The sequence below is a fragment of the Mustela nivalis genome (genome assembly GCF_964662115.1).
Source record: "Mustela nivalis genome assembly, chromosome: 1".
NCBI classification, from domain to species: domain Eukaryota; kingdom Metazoa; phylum Chordata; class Mammalia; order Carnivora; family Mustelidae; genus Mustela; species Mustela nivalis.
This window is the reverse complement of record NC_139020.1, coordinates 208,661,716-208,676,510: the sequence shown is the minus strand read 5'-3', so window position 1 is coordinate 208,676,510 and position 14,795 is coordinate 208,661,716. Positions and strand designations below refer to the sequence as shown.

Here is a 14,795-nt window from a genome sequence, read left to right as displayed (position 1 = left end):
TGGGCTGGTGTGTGCCGCTGTACACGTGTGTGGCCTGAACATGAAACCTTGTGACTGTCTGTCTCTGTGTGTGGCCCAGGACTGGGCTGGGAGAGTGGGTGGCTGGGGATGTGGGTCTCTTGCTGGGTGTGACTGTCCGCACTCGCCTGTGTGTGTGTCTGCAGTGGTGTGGGGCTGTCTGACCATATGCTTGTTTGCCTGGGTCATGATGGGGCCGTCTCTGAGATCATATGGCTGTTTGTGGTGGTGTGTGTTGGGATGTGTTTGAGAGCCCAGACCTGTGTGATTTTTCTGGGGCATGTGACCCCAAGTATCAGGGACTGCCTTATTGTGTATGCCCCTCAATTCTTATGGCTGTGGCTGTGTAGAACTGTGTAAGATGGTAGTCTGTGGCTCTCTGTGTGGTTGTGTGACTTTGTAGGTCCATCTTGTGTGTGTATATGTATCTTTTTGTGCAACTGGGGTCTCTGGCAGCACTGGGAGGAGTAAGCGCCCCATCCTGGTGTGGGCTACGTGAGCTCACCCTTCCTGCCAAGCGTCCCTCCTGCCTCTCTGGATGGAGTCTGCTTCTGGTTTGGGGGTGCTTTGGCGGAGCTTGGGGGCGGGGAACCAATGCCCTTTCTCCTCCATGCACAATGTCATAGCAGACGCTTGTGTGAAGTGGCATGGGGGGACCAGGAGGGACTGCCAGGCCTGGTTCTGTGTATACTCCGTTCATCTGTGCATGTGCCCACCCCTCTGAGGTTGGGGGAGAGGGGCTGTGATGGGAGCCCCCCTCCCCTGGGTGACCGAACAAGGTTTCCTCAGCTCAGTATTCTCCCCTGCCCTGCCAAACCTTCTCTTCACCCAGAACTTGCATTCTCTCCTGTGAAGGAGAGATTGTATTCTCTCCTTCCAAACTGGGTTTGGAGCTGGGGGCCAGGACGCCTTGGGAGTGGGGTCCATATCTGGGAAGACTTGGGCCAGGGGGGCTCTGGGAAGGCAGGGGTTAAGGGTCCTGAGGCCTGCCCCCCTTTCCCCCAGCTCTGCAGCTGGTTGGAGGGGGAGTTGCTAAGGAGACTCCCATCACCATGGCGACGGGATTCTCCTGACATCCCATTGGCTCACTGTTAGGCAGGAGCCCCTCCCTTCCACAGGTGCCCCTCTGGCTCCTCCTTTTGGGCTGGAGGAGGAGGAAGTCTGGGGAGGGGTGCCCCCCTTCCTCAGGAAGGGAGGGGCATGCTGAGTCCCGAATTCCCGACCTGAGTCCCCATCCAGACCCGGAGGAGAGGAAGGGTTGCCCCCCTCCCCTCCAGCAGCTTGCTGAGGGCTCTCTTGGCAGAGCAAAGTAGTAGGAGGGGCTCATGGGATCTTCAGAAGTTTCTTGTGAGGCGATGACCCCACCCTCTGATGCCGTCTCCCCATCATTCCTTCCTTCTTGCCTCCTTCATCGTAGTTCAAGAGGATGTTAAACCGAGAACTCACACACCTGTCAGAGATGAGCAGGTCAGGAAACCAGGTCTCTGAGTACATCTCCACCACATTCCTGGGTGAGTGAAGGGTAGCACTTTGTGGGGACTGTGCACGCCTGGACTGGAGGGGGCTGTCCCAGACCACAGGTCTAATTGGTGACATTTGCCCCAGGGACCCTGGCTCCTGACTCCCCAAAGATCAGGGTTATCACTCTCAAGAGTTCCCATACTCTCGATGCCCCCAAACGCAGAGGGATGTTGACTTTCTAGAACCTCCACATTAAAAAATTTCTCCAAGCAGAAAAGACCCTCCAAACTCAGTGGAACCTCAATGGAACTCTCAAACTCAAGACCCCACGAATCCCACAAACTCAAATAGAATTTTTTTTTTAATTTTAGATTTTATTTGTTTGACAGAGATAGAACAGAAGTAGGCAGAGAGGCAGGCAGAGAGAGAGGGAAGCAGGCTCCCCGCTGAGCAGAGAGCTAGATGCAGATGCTGCGGGGCTGGATCCCAGGACCCTGAGATCGTGACCTAAGCCGATGAGCAGCTTACCCCAATGAGCCACCCAGGTGCCCCTCAAATAGAATTCTTAAACTTCAAATGCCACCAGGCTGAAAGGCCTCCCCGAATTCAGTAGCATGTCCCAATTCGGATTCTCCACCCCCCACGAATTCAGGAGATCCCACAAACCTAAGAGAGATGCTCACCTTCATTCAGTAGGGTTCCCAAACTTAAGGGAGCTGGTGTCCTTAAGAGTCCAGAAGAGAACCCCCAAACTTTCCCAAAACACTCCAAGCTGAAAAGTCTCCCAAATTCAGGAGAATCGCCCAACTTAGCATGACCCTCAAATTCAGTAGACTCCTGTGAACTTTCCATACCCGATACGGTGATACAGAATACCTCAAATTCATTAGAACCCTAAAGCCCATGGGGACCTCCAATTCGTCCTAATCGCTGAACCCAAGAGCCCAAGCTGAGGCTGTCCCCCACAATCTCAGGATAATTTCACCCTCTCAATTTATCGCCAAAGGTTTCCAAATTCTGGAGAACCGTCCTGCACCGAGCTCAAGAGAAGTGTTCGGAGTTTCAAAGGCTCCCGCCAATGGGGGTGTGGCCGTGCCGAGTTCTGACATCCAGCCAATGGGAGCACGGCATGCAAATAAGCCCTATTAGGCCCCGTTATTTAGTGGCAGGGCCCCAGGTCACAATGGGTGGCCCCGGCTTGGCTCTGGAAGCCCTTGAAAGCTCTGGAAGAAGGCTCCTGGGGCTGGCCCCCAGGTGGCTGGTGTCAAAGGGGTGGGCTGGTGGGAGGGTTCATGGAGCCAGAGGCTACCCTTCCCTCCCGCCTCACCCTGCTCTCCACTCCCACCAGCACTCTCAGTCACCACGGAGGTGTCCCCCCAGTCCAAGAAGTTTCCCTGCCTATACAGGGCAGGCAGCAACTCTCTCTAGCACCCCCACCCTCCTTCCTGACTTCCCATGCCACCCCCCTGCCAAACCTGGCAATCAGACTGGAGCCACCCCATAGCTCCAGGCCAGCCTCAGGGTCCCCACTCCAGCCCAGTACATCCCAGAAGAATTCCTACTTTCCTTCTGGTTTCCAGCCTATAAGTAACCAACAGCATGACACCCTGAAGGGGTCTGCCCTCCAGAGTGAGCCTTCCCAGGGCGCAGTGGGGAGCAGGGGCGGGGAACTGAGAGCCAGATGAGGGCATCTCTGTGGGTTGCTCATGCTTGTCTGGCCTCCGCTTCTCGCAGACAAGCAGAATGAAGTGGAGATCTCATCGCCCACAATGAAGGATCGAGAAAAACAGCCAGCCCCACGGCAGAGACCCTCCCAGCAGCCCCCGCCCCCCGGGACACAGTTCCAGCCCATGTCTCAGATCACAGGGGTGAAGAAGTTGAGACACAGCAGCAGCCTGAATGATTCCAGCATCCCCCGCTTTGGGGTAAAGACCGACCAAGAGGAGCTCCTGGCCCAAGTGAGTGGAGATTTCGCAGGGGCTAGACCAGAGAGGGACAGGTGTCTGCGGGGGCCCAGCCAAGGACTGGGCATTGGGCCAGTCTGAAATGAGGATTCAGGTATACTGGGGTTATGAGACTCTCAGGAGAGAGGGAATAAAGGAAGCAGGATAGGACGGAGCTGAGTCGGGAGGTGGCGTGAGCTCGAGCATGGCCTCTCAGCCCGGCCCCTCAAACAGCTCCGGAGTGTGAACATCACCACCGAGTTGAGCCCACGTTGAGGCAAGAGCACTGAACTCTGTACCCCTGTGTCAGTCATTTTGGGCTGCCCCCAGAGTGGACAGCGTTACCTCCTCTGTGTAGCTCCCATAGGGGCACGAAGAGCAGTTTCCTGGAGAACAGAGCAGTGTGAGCCTTGGTAGGCCACAGCCCCAGCAGGTGGGGGATGGGTGCACCCATCAGTGAAGGGGGTCTGGCCAGAACCCCCATAGCACCCACTACTGGCCAGACCTGGGTTCAGCCCCTGGCTCTTCCACGTGGGTTTGTACAATATTTATTGAGCACTTACTGTGTGCTGGCACTGTTTGGGGGGTTCTGGGGAGACATGGAAAACTTGCCCAAGTTCCCTTCCCCCTGGCGCTGATGAGCAGTTTAGCTCAGAAGTGAAACTGCGCTCTGGGGTCAGCCTAGCTGAGATCACATTTCGACTTGGCCCCTGGTGAGATACAAGGTCTTGGGGAAGTCTCATCATTCCTCCGGGCTCTGGTTCTCAAACCAACCAAAGGAGATCAAGCACTCCGAGTCATGCTGGGCAGATAATAATCAGGGCACAGTGGCTGTGGTTGTGTTGTATCTTAGGGCCCCTTGGGTAAGTTCCCAGCTGCTGAGCACGCCCCCCCCCCCAAAGTGAGCGATAAGGGTGCTGCCTTCAGACCAGAGCTCTGGATTGCTAGGGAAGAGCAGAGAGGGGTGAAGGTCAACCATGAAGAACTTCTGACCTAAGTGGGTAGGGGCTTGGCCTTGGGTCTTGAGGGCTCCTGACCTCTGGCCTCCCCACTCGGTCAGGAACTGGAGAACCTGAACAAGTGGGGCCTGAACATCTTTTGCGTGTCGGAATACGCGGGCGGCCGCTCCCTCAGCTGCATCATGTACACGATATTTCAGGTAGGGCGGGCCGAGTGGGGCAGGGTGCGAGGGAGGGGCGCAGCGTGGAGAGCGGAGAGCCCGCGGGACTCACTGCCCCCCCCCACCCCCGTTCCTACCCCAGGAGCGGGACTTGCTAAAGAAGTTTCGCATCCCAGTGGACACCATGGTGACCTACATGCTGACCCTGGAGGACCACTACCACCCCGACGTGGCCTACCACAACAGCCTGCACGCGGCTGATGTGCTGCAGTCCACACACGTGCTGCTGGCCACACCCGCGCTCGATGTGAGCTTCCCCCCCCCCCCCCCCCGCGCACCCCCAACCCCCCATCTCTCTCATTGCCCACCTGCCATCTCCCGTTGGTCTCTGTGCCCCTGGGTCTCTGACTTCCGTTCCTCTCTGCTCCTGTTCCTCTTTCTGATCCTTATCTCTCTCTCCTGACCCCCTTCTTTTGTGACACCCCCATCTCTCTCTTATCTCTCAGACCCCCCCCATCTTTCTCACCCATCTCTCTCCGACCCCCACTCTCTGCCCCTAGGCTGTGTTCACGGACCTGGAGATTCTTGCCGCCCTCTTTGCAGCTGCCATTCATGACGTGGACCACCCTGGGGTCTCCAACCAGTTCCTCATCAACACCAGTGAGTGGCCTCCCCCACGGGGGCGGGGCCTGCCGGGTCAGGGGCGGGGCCTGCCCTGTCAGAGGCGGGACCTGCTGGGTAGGGGAGGGCCCGGGTTGGCTTCGGTGCTCCTCTGACCCCCTGCCTGGGCCTGGGCGGCAGATTCGGAGCTGGCGCTCATGTACAACGACGAGTCGGTGCTGGAGAACCACCACCTGGCCGTGGGCTTCAAGCTGCTGCAGGAAGAGAACTGCGACATCTTCCAGAATCTCAGCAAGCGCCAGCGGCAGAGCCTGCGCAAGATGGTCATCGACATGGTGGGCGGGGCCGGGGCGGGGACCGGACAGGAAAGATCGCCTCTGAGGCTTGGGGAGAGCGGCAGGGTCTGAGTCCAGGACCGGAAGCCCCGGGAGCGGGAGCGGCGTCCCTGTGGGGGCTGGGAACAGGTTGTGCCGAGCGCAGGTGGGGTCCAGGCAGCCCCGGGCAGGGCTTCAGCGGCCCCTGTGATGCCCCCCTCACCCGCAGGTGCTGGCCACGGACATGTCCAAACACATGACCCTCCTGGCTGACCTGAAGACCATGGTGGAGACCAAGAAAGTGACCAGCTCGGGTGTCCTCCTGCTGGACAACTACTCCGACCGCATCCAGGTGCCCCCTCGCCCGCCATATAAGGAGACTAGAGCTTCTCTAGACTTCTCTAGACTAGACTTCTCCTCTCCCCTTGGGGTCTGGGTGGCTCCCCTCCCTCAGCCTCCAGCTCCCATGCTGCCCATCTTTCTGTCTCTTTTTTTCTCTCTCCCTCTCATCTCCATCCCAGCCTCTGTCTCCCCCCATCCCTCATGTCTTCTTCTGTTCCATCAGCGCTTTCCTGTCCCCTCTGCCGCCCCCAACACCGCCTTCTCTCCTCTCCCCCACCCGTCTCTTTCTTTTCTCTCCCTCTCTCTTCCTCTCCCCTCTCCTCCCCTTTTCCCTTCCCTCTCCGTATCCCCACCACCCCTTCTCCTCATTCTGCCCATAAAGGGGGAGGTAAGGAAGCACGAGGTCCCACCCTGGGACAGGGGCACGGCCTCTGAAAGAGGTCCCCTACCTCGTGCAGGTCCTTCGCAACATGGTGCACTGTGCCGACCTCAGCAACCCCACCAAACCACTGGAGCTGTATCGACAGTGGACGGACCGCATCATGGCCGAGTTCTTCCAGCAGGGTGACCGGGAGCGGGAGCGGGGCATGGAGATCAGCCCTATGTGCGACAAGCACACAGCCTCGGTGGAGAAGTCTCAGGTACAGTGCTGCGGCCCCAGTGGAAGGTAGCAGGGCGGCCCTCCCCATCCCACGCTGGCCTGGAGCCGGGAGAAGTCCAGGCGCTCCTGACCTGCCCCTCCACAAAGTCAAGTTTTTCTGTTTTGGGTTTGTTTTTGTTTTTTTTTTTCTCTTTTCTATCTTGATGGGAAATTTGCAACATTTTCTCTCCTCCAGAACAACCAAACTGAGCCTCTGGACTCAACGCGTGTAGACCTGAGTCAAACAAGTCCTAGTTCATTTGTAGCCACCAAATAGCTGATAATAATACTTACCCAGCTCTTAGTTGCAGACCTTATGTCCATATAGCCTCTCACTTTCCCTGTAACCACTATCTTGTCCTTGATTTTTGGTGGATTTTTTTTTAAGATTTTATTTATTTTATTTTTTTACAGAGAGAGATCACAAGTAGGCAGAGAGGCAGACGGTTGTGGGGGAAGCAGGCTCCCTGCTGAGCAGAGCCTGATGCAGGACTCGATCCCAGGACCCTGGGATCATGACCTGAGCTGAAGGCAGAGGCTTAACCCACTGAGCCACCCAGGCGCCCCTGGTGGATTTTTTTTTTTTTTTAAGATTATTTACTTATTTGTTTGAAAAAGCAGGAGTGGTAGGGGTGGGGGGAAGGGCAGAGGGGGAGGAAGAAGCAGCCTCCCCATGGGCAGGGAGCCAGGAAGCCAGATGCAGAGGCTTGATCCCAGGACTCTGGGATTATGACTTGGACCGAAGGCAGATGCTTTCCCTTGATTTGGGGTGGATTTTGAAATGGAATGCAGTGACTCGTCATCGTGTGCTTATTTAACTTAACAAGAGGTACAGAAACACAATCTTGTTTGTAAAGTGTGAACAAGAAAGAGTCTCACCCTCCCCACTTTCAATCTCCTCCCCGGTGAGACCTATTTTTTCCCGCTTCACTGTGCCTGCCCTTCCAGACCAGAGTTACCCAGCATTGGCACTGTTGACATTTGGGGCCAGATCATTCTCTGTCACAGGGGCCGCCCTGGGCTTTGGAAGATGTAGAGCGGCATCTCTGGCCTCCACTCTCCCCTTTCAGTGATAACAACCTATTTCTGGACACTCCCAAATGTCCCCCAAGCGTGTAGATCACCCCATCCTCCAACGCCTGGCAAAGCCAGTTTCATACATTCTATTATGTAGTTATGGTTACAGACAACTTAATAGTTCATGGGTTTTGCTTTTTTTTAAAAATAAGAATTTTATGAATATATATCTGTTTTTATACAGCTTGCCTTTTCTCCCAAACAGTGCTTGGAGATCAGTCCAAGTGTTTCCACATAGTTAGCCTGTCCTTTTTGACTGTTGTATAGTATTCTCAAAGGTATAGAGAGCTAATGGTTTCTGGAGAGACTTGTTTTTTCTCCATGGCTGATCATTTAGGTGCTGACGGGTTACAAATTCATAGTGACTCAAACAAGGTAGACCTTCAGGTTTATTTCCTCTTATGTAAAAAAGCCTAGAGAAATAATATCACTCCTTTGATGTGGTCAGGCATCTAAGAGAATTCCCTTCTATCATCCAAAGCCTCGGTCCTCTGTCCCAAGAAATGCCTCTTATGATCACAGATGCTGTTGAAGCTCTAGGGATTTTGGCTACATAGCAGGGAAGAAAAGTTTCTGCCAGTTGAGGCAGCACCCCCCACCCCCGTTCCCACCCCAGCTCCAATCTTCCATCCACCTGTGGTCACTTTGCCACCATCTCTCTTTTGCAAAGGAGGCTGGGAAATGTAGTTTTCAGTTGTGTGAGGGAAGCATTGCCTCCACCAAGAAAAATTAAGATTCTGTTATTAAGAAGGAGGGAAGAGGGACAGCTAGGTCGCTCAGTCAGTTAGGTGTCTGCCTTTGGCTCAGACGCCCAAAATTGTGTTTGGGGCACCTGGGTGGCTCAGTGGGTTAAGCCTCTACCTTTGGCCCAGGTTGTGATCCTAGGGTCCTGAGATCGAATCCCATTTCGGGCTCCTTGTTCAGCAGGAGCCTGCTTCTTCCTCTACCTGCTGTTCCCTCTGCTTGTGCTCGCACTCTCTCTGACAAATAAATAAGTAAAACATTTTTTCAAAAGCTTAAAAAAAAATAAGGAGGAGGGAAGATACTATCAGAGTGGGTTAGCCAATCTTCTGCCGTAGGGTTATTTCTAGTTTTTCTTTGTTGCAAAAAAAAAAAAAAAAAAATGTTATTAGGGACACCTGGGTGGCTCAGTTGGTTAAGCCGCTGCCTTTGGCTCAGGTCATGAGCCCAAGGTCCTATGATCGAGTCCCACACATCGGGCTCCTTGCTCGGCAGGGAGCCTGCTTCTCTCACTGCCTCTGCCTGCCTCTCTGCCTGCTTGTGTGTACTCTCTCTCTTTATCACTAGCAAATAAATAAAATCTTTTTTAAAAAATGTTATTAATATCTGAGGTTTACCACAATTTTTTTTAAAGATTTTATTTATTTATTTGACAGAGAGAGAGATCACAAGTAGGCAGAGAGGCAGGCAGAGAAAGAGGGGGAAGCAGGCTCCCCACTGAGCAAAGAGCCTGATGCAGGGCTTGATCCCAAGACCCTGAGATCATGACCCGAGCCGAAGGCAGAGGCTCCAACCCTCTGAGCCACCCAGGGGCCCCTACCACAATTTTTTTTTTTAAGATTTTATTTATTTATTTGACAGAGAGAGATCACAGGCAGGCCGAGAGGCGGACAGAGGGGGAGGGGGAAGCAGGTTCCCCACTGAGCAGAGAGCCCTACTCGTGCTCCATCTCAGGACCCTTAGATTACAACCTGGGCCAAAGGCATAGGCTTAACCCACTGAGCCACCCAGGTGCCCCAACCACAATTTTTTAAAACTAATTCCCGATTGACAGATATGTGGATATGGACAAATCTATGGATATATGTTTCAGGGTTTGCAAAAATCTCCTATGTAGAGATTTTTTTTTTTCTTACCCATGCAAGAGTTTTTCCAGGGTGGATCCTAAGAAGCAAGGTTGCAAAATTAACGGCCATCAGCCTCTTTTGAATTTTGCTAGATCCCACAGCGTGGCAGGACGGTCTGCACCAGCGGGCCCCCAGTTTGTGCCTTTCTCCCTTCTCTCCCAGGTGGGTTTCATTGACTATATTGTACACCCGCTGTGGGAGACGTGGGCTGACCTGGTCCACCCAGATGCGCAGGAGATCCTGGACACGTTGGAGGACAATCGGGACTGGTACTACAGCGCCATTCGGCAGAGCCCTTCCCCGCCACCTGACGAGGAGCCCAGAGGGCCAGGCCACCCACCCCCACCGGACAAGTTCCAGTTTGAGCTGACTCTGGAGGAGGAAGAGGAAGAGGAGGTGTCTACCGCCCCAGGTGCATTTGAAGTTCGGGACTTGACCATGGCTCAGGATCCATCCCCGGCTGAGGAACCGTGGGAGGTGGATGGCCACGTCCTGCCCACAGAGGTGAAGGTAGAGGAACCTGGCGTCACACAGCAAGGCGACACAGCACATAGTGTGGCTACGGGCGAGGACGGGGCCATGTCCCCAGACGCATCCGTGGAGGCTGGGGGCCACAGCAGCCCCCTGGCCCTGTCCACTGAGAGCCCCCCTCTGCCTTCCTTGAGGACCCCGCCCTCTCCAGAGGCAGCCCCGGGCCTCCAGGGCCTCCCCTCCGTGGCGGCCGAGGTGGGGGCCCAAAAAGAGCACCAGGCTGCCAAGAGGGCGTGCAGTGCCTGCACGGGAACATCTGGCGAGGAGCCCACCCCACTCCCAGCTCCTGGTGGGTGGGGGTCAGCTGGAGGTCCTACCTGAGCCCCAGCCCCTCCATCCTGTTGCTCTCCCCGGCTCCCTCCACCACCATCACCCCCCGACCACCTCCTCCACTGCCTCAAAGACTCTTGGGCCTCCTGAGAAAAAAGAAAACAGAAAAGTGGGGTTTTTTCTCTTTTCTTTTTTTCCTCTTTCCCCCCACCCCCACCCACGGGGCCTCTTTTTGGAGGTGGGGGCTGGGGAACAAGGGGCGGAGGTCCCGGAAGGGATTTTATTTTTGGAATTTTAATTGTTACATTTTTAGAAAAAGAAAAAAAAAAAAAAAACCAGGATAAAACACAGCCACTGTAGACGCTCCTGTTCCGGACTGAACCCCTCGTGTCCCCCCTGCCCGCCTCCCCTCCTGTGCCTCCCCCCAGGTCCCAGGCTCAGTCTTCCGGCCTCCTAAGGCTCCCCACCGGGGCCCAAGCAGGCATCAGGCATCGCACCTCCCTCTCTCCCTCGGGGCTTTTCCTCTGAATTTTGGAGGGTCTCTGGAACCCAACTGGGAATAGCCATTCTGGGCGGGGGGCTCTGGGGGGGGGGCTGTCTCCGGGGTGACCCCAGCTGCAGCCCCTGTCTGGCTCACTGCCCACCCCCCCCTCCCCAGAAGTCTTCCGCCTCATTTTGCACAAACCTGGCAATACTAACTTCGGGGACAGGGGCGGGGACAGAGGAACTGTGTGCTATCAGATGGAGCGGAGAGGAGGTGTCGGAGAGACATTCATACCACTAACCCGGGGTCTGAGGTTCGAGGAGGGCCTGATCCCCCCTCCGCTTGCCATCCCCTTGCCCTTCCATTTTGGGTTCTGTTTGAATTTTCTCCATTTGGGGGGAGAGGGCTCTGAACCACACCCCTCCTTCCAGCTGCTTCTCCTCTTGTTTCTGCCTCTATGATTCCCGTGGCCCTGGGAGAGGGGTTTGCAGTGGCTCGCACCTGCACCTCGGGTGGGGTGGGGCCAGGCCCAGAGCCCCCATCCTGGGCACACCCCCCCTCACGCCCCGCATCCTCCTGACCCCCTTCATGACCCTTTGCCCTAGGAGGAAGCAATAACAGTGTACACCCACATCCCCTTTCGGGGCAGCCCTTTCCCACCCTGGCACCAACCAAAGTTCTTTCTCCTTTGCCCCCATCTGGCCACGCCTCCCCCTCACCCCTTAGCTATTCCTGGAGCAATATGACAGACAGATGCAAGGCCATTTTTCTCCAAGCCATGGGGGACTGTTTGGAAGGAAAGACCACCCCCCTCCTCCTCCTTTATGCCCTTCGCCCCGTTCTGCAGCCGGGCGAGGCGGGGCCTCTCTCTCACTCCCGCACCCCCAATTCTGAGCACACGGTACTGTAGCCCCCAGCTGCCCGCAGCCTTCCATCTGTCTGTCCGTCCCGGTGGGGAGTACCACCCACTCCCACCCCCATGATGCTGTACAGGGTTCGTTTTTGTAGCGACATTAGTTTCTGTCCCCCACCAGTGACTGGAGTGGGACTTCTTTATGGTTTTTTTTCTTTCTTCTCTCTCTCTCTCTCTCTTTTTTTTTTTTTTTTTTTGTACATATTGTATGGTTGGTTTGTAAATTATTCTACAGAGGCAAAAAGGGAAAATAAACTTGCCCTTCCCCCAGCTGACCCCGGTCAGGGGAAGGAGGGGTGGGGTCTCCCAGAGAGAGGGTCCTCATTCCCACTCTGTATTATACAAACTGTACCACAAACCCCGAAAGCGTGGGTTCCGCGCTGCCGCTCAATGGGAAGTCGTGTCATTGTAGGGGGCGAGGGCTGAGCAGAGCCTGCCCCTTCCCCCTTACCCAGGTGTGACTGGTGAGATGGAATCCCACCCCCAATCAGGGCTCCTCTCCCCAGGAGGGGGGGCGCAGGACCCCCCGAGCTGCTCTTGTGTTGTCCACTTTGACGATCAATCAGTCCGTCCGTTGATCGATAATCAATCATTGTCTCCAATTAAACCGAGGCTTTCACTGATCTTCCTGACTTATGTGACTTCCTTTCCCACCCTCTTCTTGGCAGGTGCGCCTCTCCTTACACTGTCTGCCCCGGGGTGGGGGTAAGGGGAAATGGAAGCTCTGTCCATATCCCTCCCCAGGCAGATAGAACCCAAGGGAGGGGGGCAGCAAGTGTGGCAGGAGGCAGCCTCTGTCCCCACTCCCACCCCCACCCCACCCCCGCCGAGGCCTGGGCTTGGACACCTGCTCAAGGACTTCAGGTTGTAAAGTGGAAGTTCAGACCAGTCTTTGGAGGCCAGCAGACCCAGGTAAACCCCACTTCTTCTCTACAGCATATCTGACACAACTCTTGGGTACTTCTGGAACCTCAGAGTAATTCCTAGAAACCTCAAGGGAGCCTGACTAATGAAGCCTCTACCATCTGGCTTCCAGGCCATGATAGAAGGCCTCCAGTCAAATGCTGCTGTGCAGACCTTAAACTTGATAAACAGGCACAAGGGCATTTTCTTACCCCTATAAATTCTGTGAATTCCCAGGATCCTGACCATTTTGGTGTTGCAACCTTCATGTTGCATTAAAAAAAAACAAAAACCTGAATATCTTTTTTTTTTTCTTTAAAGATTTCGAGTAATCTCTTCACCCAATGTGGAGCTCGAACTCACGGCCCTTTGAGCAAGGGTAGCATGCTTTATTGACTGAGCCAGACGGATACCCCCAAACCTGAATCATAAAGACAGGGCTCTGTTGCTTTGACCCTGTAAGACTTATGGTCTATATCAGGCGATCTAAATCCTCACACACAACTGGCTTGGGATTGAAGCTGTTTTGTTAACGTGTTCGGTGGAGGTTGGGGAGTGAGCGACTCTCAGATATTTTAACCAGTCCACATGTTTGAATACTGTAAATTCCACTCAAGGGATCCCATTTTCCCCACCTCTATCAGGGCAATTAACAAACCATTGATTTCACCAGTGTTTCTGATATTCGTTATGTTAATGAGCAAACCTTCCCAAGTGGATGAAGATAGGGATGACAGAAGTGACTGATTCGAGCTTTTGGTTTAGAATACGGGCTGCCTCTGGGGTGTAGTTAATTGAGATACACACAGACACACTCAGGGCTTAAGTGGTTCAGCGCAGTGGAATCAACAGATGCATATATTCACACCATGTGTGTTTTAGATCCAAGGGCAGCTTCCTTGGATCTAAGGAAAGGTGACCTGCCTACCGTGCTCTATTCTCGTCTAGTTACCAAGGAGAGGCTGAGATCCCAGCTCCCGCTGTGTGACCCTGGGTGTGATCTCTGCTGTCTCATCTCTAAAATGAAGATAACAAAAGTCCCAGTCAGTCTAGGGCAGGGCTGACCGGTGAAACCTTCTACAATGATGGTAATGTTCTGTCCATGCTTCTCCAATGTGGGAGTAGCCACTTAGCCCCACGTGACTGTTAAACACTTGAGATGTGAGTGCCATGAAGGAACTGGAGTTTTCATTTCCCTCTTCATTAAGTAGCCACATGCGGCTAATGGCTACCGTCTAAGACTACACAGTTCTGGAACTTGAGAGGGTGAACGTGTAGGCTTAGCGTTACTAAGGTTTGTCTGGTTCACTGCGGTTTGAAGATTGACAGTACGTAGATATCCTGGCCCAGAGAAGTAGGGGAAAGCTTGGAGCCAGAGAGCGGGGGAAAAAAAGGCTGGGAAAACTAGGTAGAAGTTTCCAGGGAATCTGAACTTTGTGCAAGCAGTAAAGAGGAGACACAGACGTTTTCCCAAGGGTATTTCAAAGGGAGGCAGAGTCGGGGAAAGGGTGTCAGGCTGAGGGTCAGGAGATGACAGCACCAATCCCGGGCTGCACAGGAAGACCGATGAGACTTCTTGCTCTGGACCTCAGGTTCCCCAAGTGTAGCATGATGTCCCAAATGCCTCCTCTGCTGGGACACTGTGACAATCTGAGAATGCGGGTCAAAGGCCAGAGGTGGGCATGTGACCATCAGCTGGCTCTTTAAAATCCTCGTGATGGGGAGTTCATCTTTCCTCAGTCAAAGGTGACCAAGGGTAGTGGGGCACAGCTGCAAGGCCTTGTAATCCAGATAGGACAGGGAGACCTGGGGAAGGGGTGGAGTCAGTTCACGTTAAGTTGACATCAGCCACTTGCAAACAAGCTACGTGGTCTGGGACAAAAGGCTCTGGCTCTTCCAGTCTTTCAAGGGCTGTGCCCTGTGCTAAACTCATTAGATGGGGGGGTGCCTGGGTGGTTCAGTGGTTAGAGCCTCTGTCTTCAGCTCCGTCATGATCCCAGGGTCCTGGGATCAAGCCCCACATCGGGCTCTCTGCTCATCAGGGAGCCTGCTTCCCCTCCTCTCTCTGCCTACCTGTGATCTCTGTCTGTCAAATAAATAAATTTTTTAAAGTCTTTAAACTCATTAGATGGATTATCTTATTGGCTCTCCAGCAGTCCTCAAGAGATATACACCATTACAGGAAACTGAGGCCTGGAAGTGATCTAACCCTGTCCAGGAAAGGCAGAGACCTCACTTCACCTACTGTCTGTCCCACAATGATAGCTGCTAGATAACTACCTGATACTTC

General features: G+C 54.3%; 1 protein-coding gene across 8 annotated transcripts in view; it reads left to right on the top strand.

The window, feature by feature from the left end:
- Positions 1–12,226, top strand: part of PDE4A (phosphodiesterase 4A) — a 44,756-nt gene extending 32,530 nt beyond the window's left edge. For 5 of the 8 annotated variants that reach the window (XM_082731275.1, XM_082731274.1, XM_082731276.1 and 2 more), the window contains 9 exons: positions 1,436–1,529; positions 3,214–3,437; positions 4,483–4,581; positions 4,685–4,849; positions 5,103–5,202; positions 5,344–5,498; positions 5,707–5,829; positions 6,278–6,460; positions 9,567–12,226. In XM_082731275.1, coding sequence (XP_082587401.1) covers positions 1,436–1,529; positions 3,214–3,437; positions 4,483–4,581; positions 4,685–4,849; positions 5,103–5,202; positions 5,344–5,498; positions 5,707–5,829; positions 6,278–6,460; positions 9,567–10,256 — 1,833 coding nt within the window. In that variant the 3' untranslated portion in view covers positions 10,257–12,226. The other 3 variants (XM_082731281.1, XM_082731280.1, XM_082731278.1) reach the window with 3 other exon arrangements.
- Positions 12,227–14,795: the final 2,569 nt, after the last annotated feature.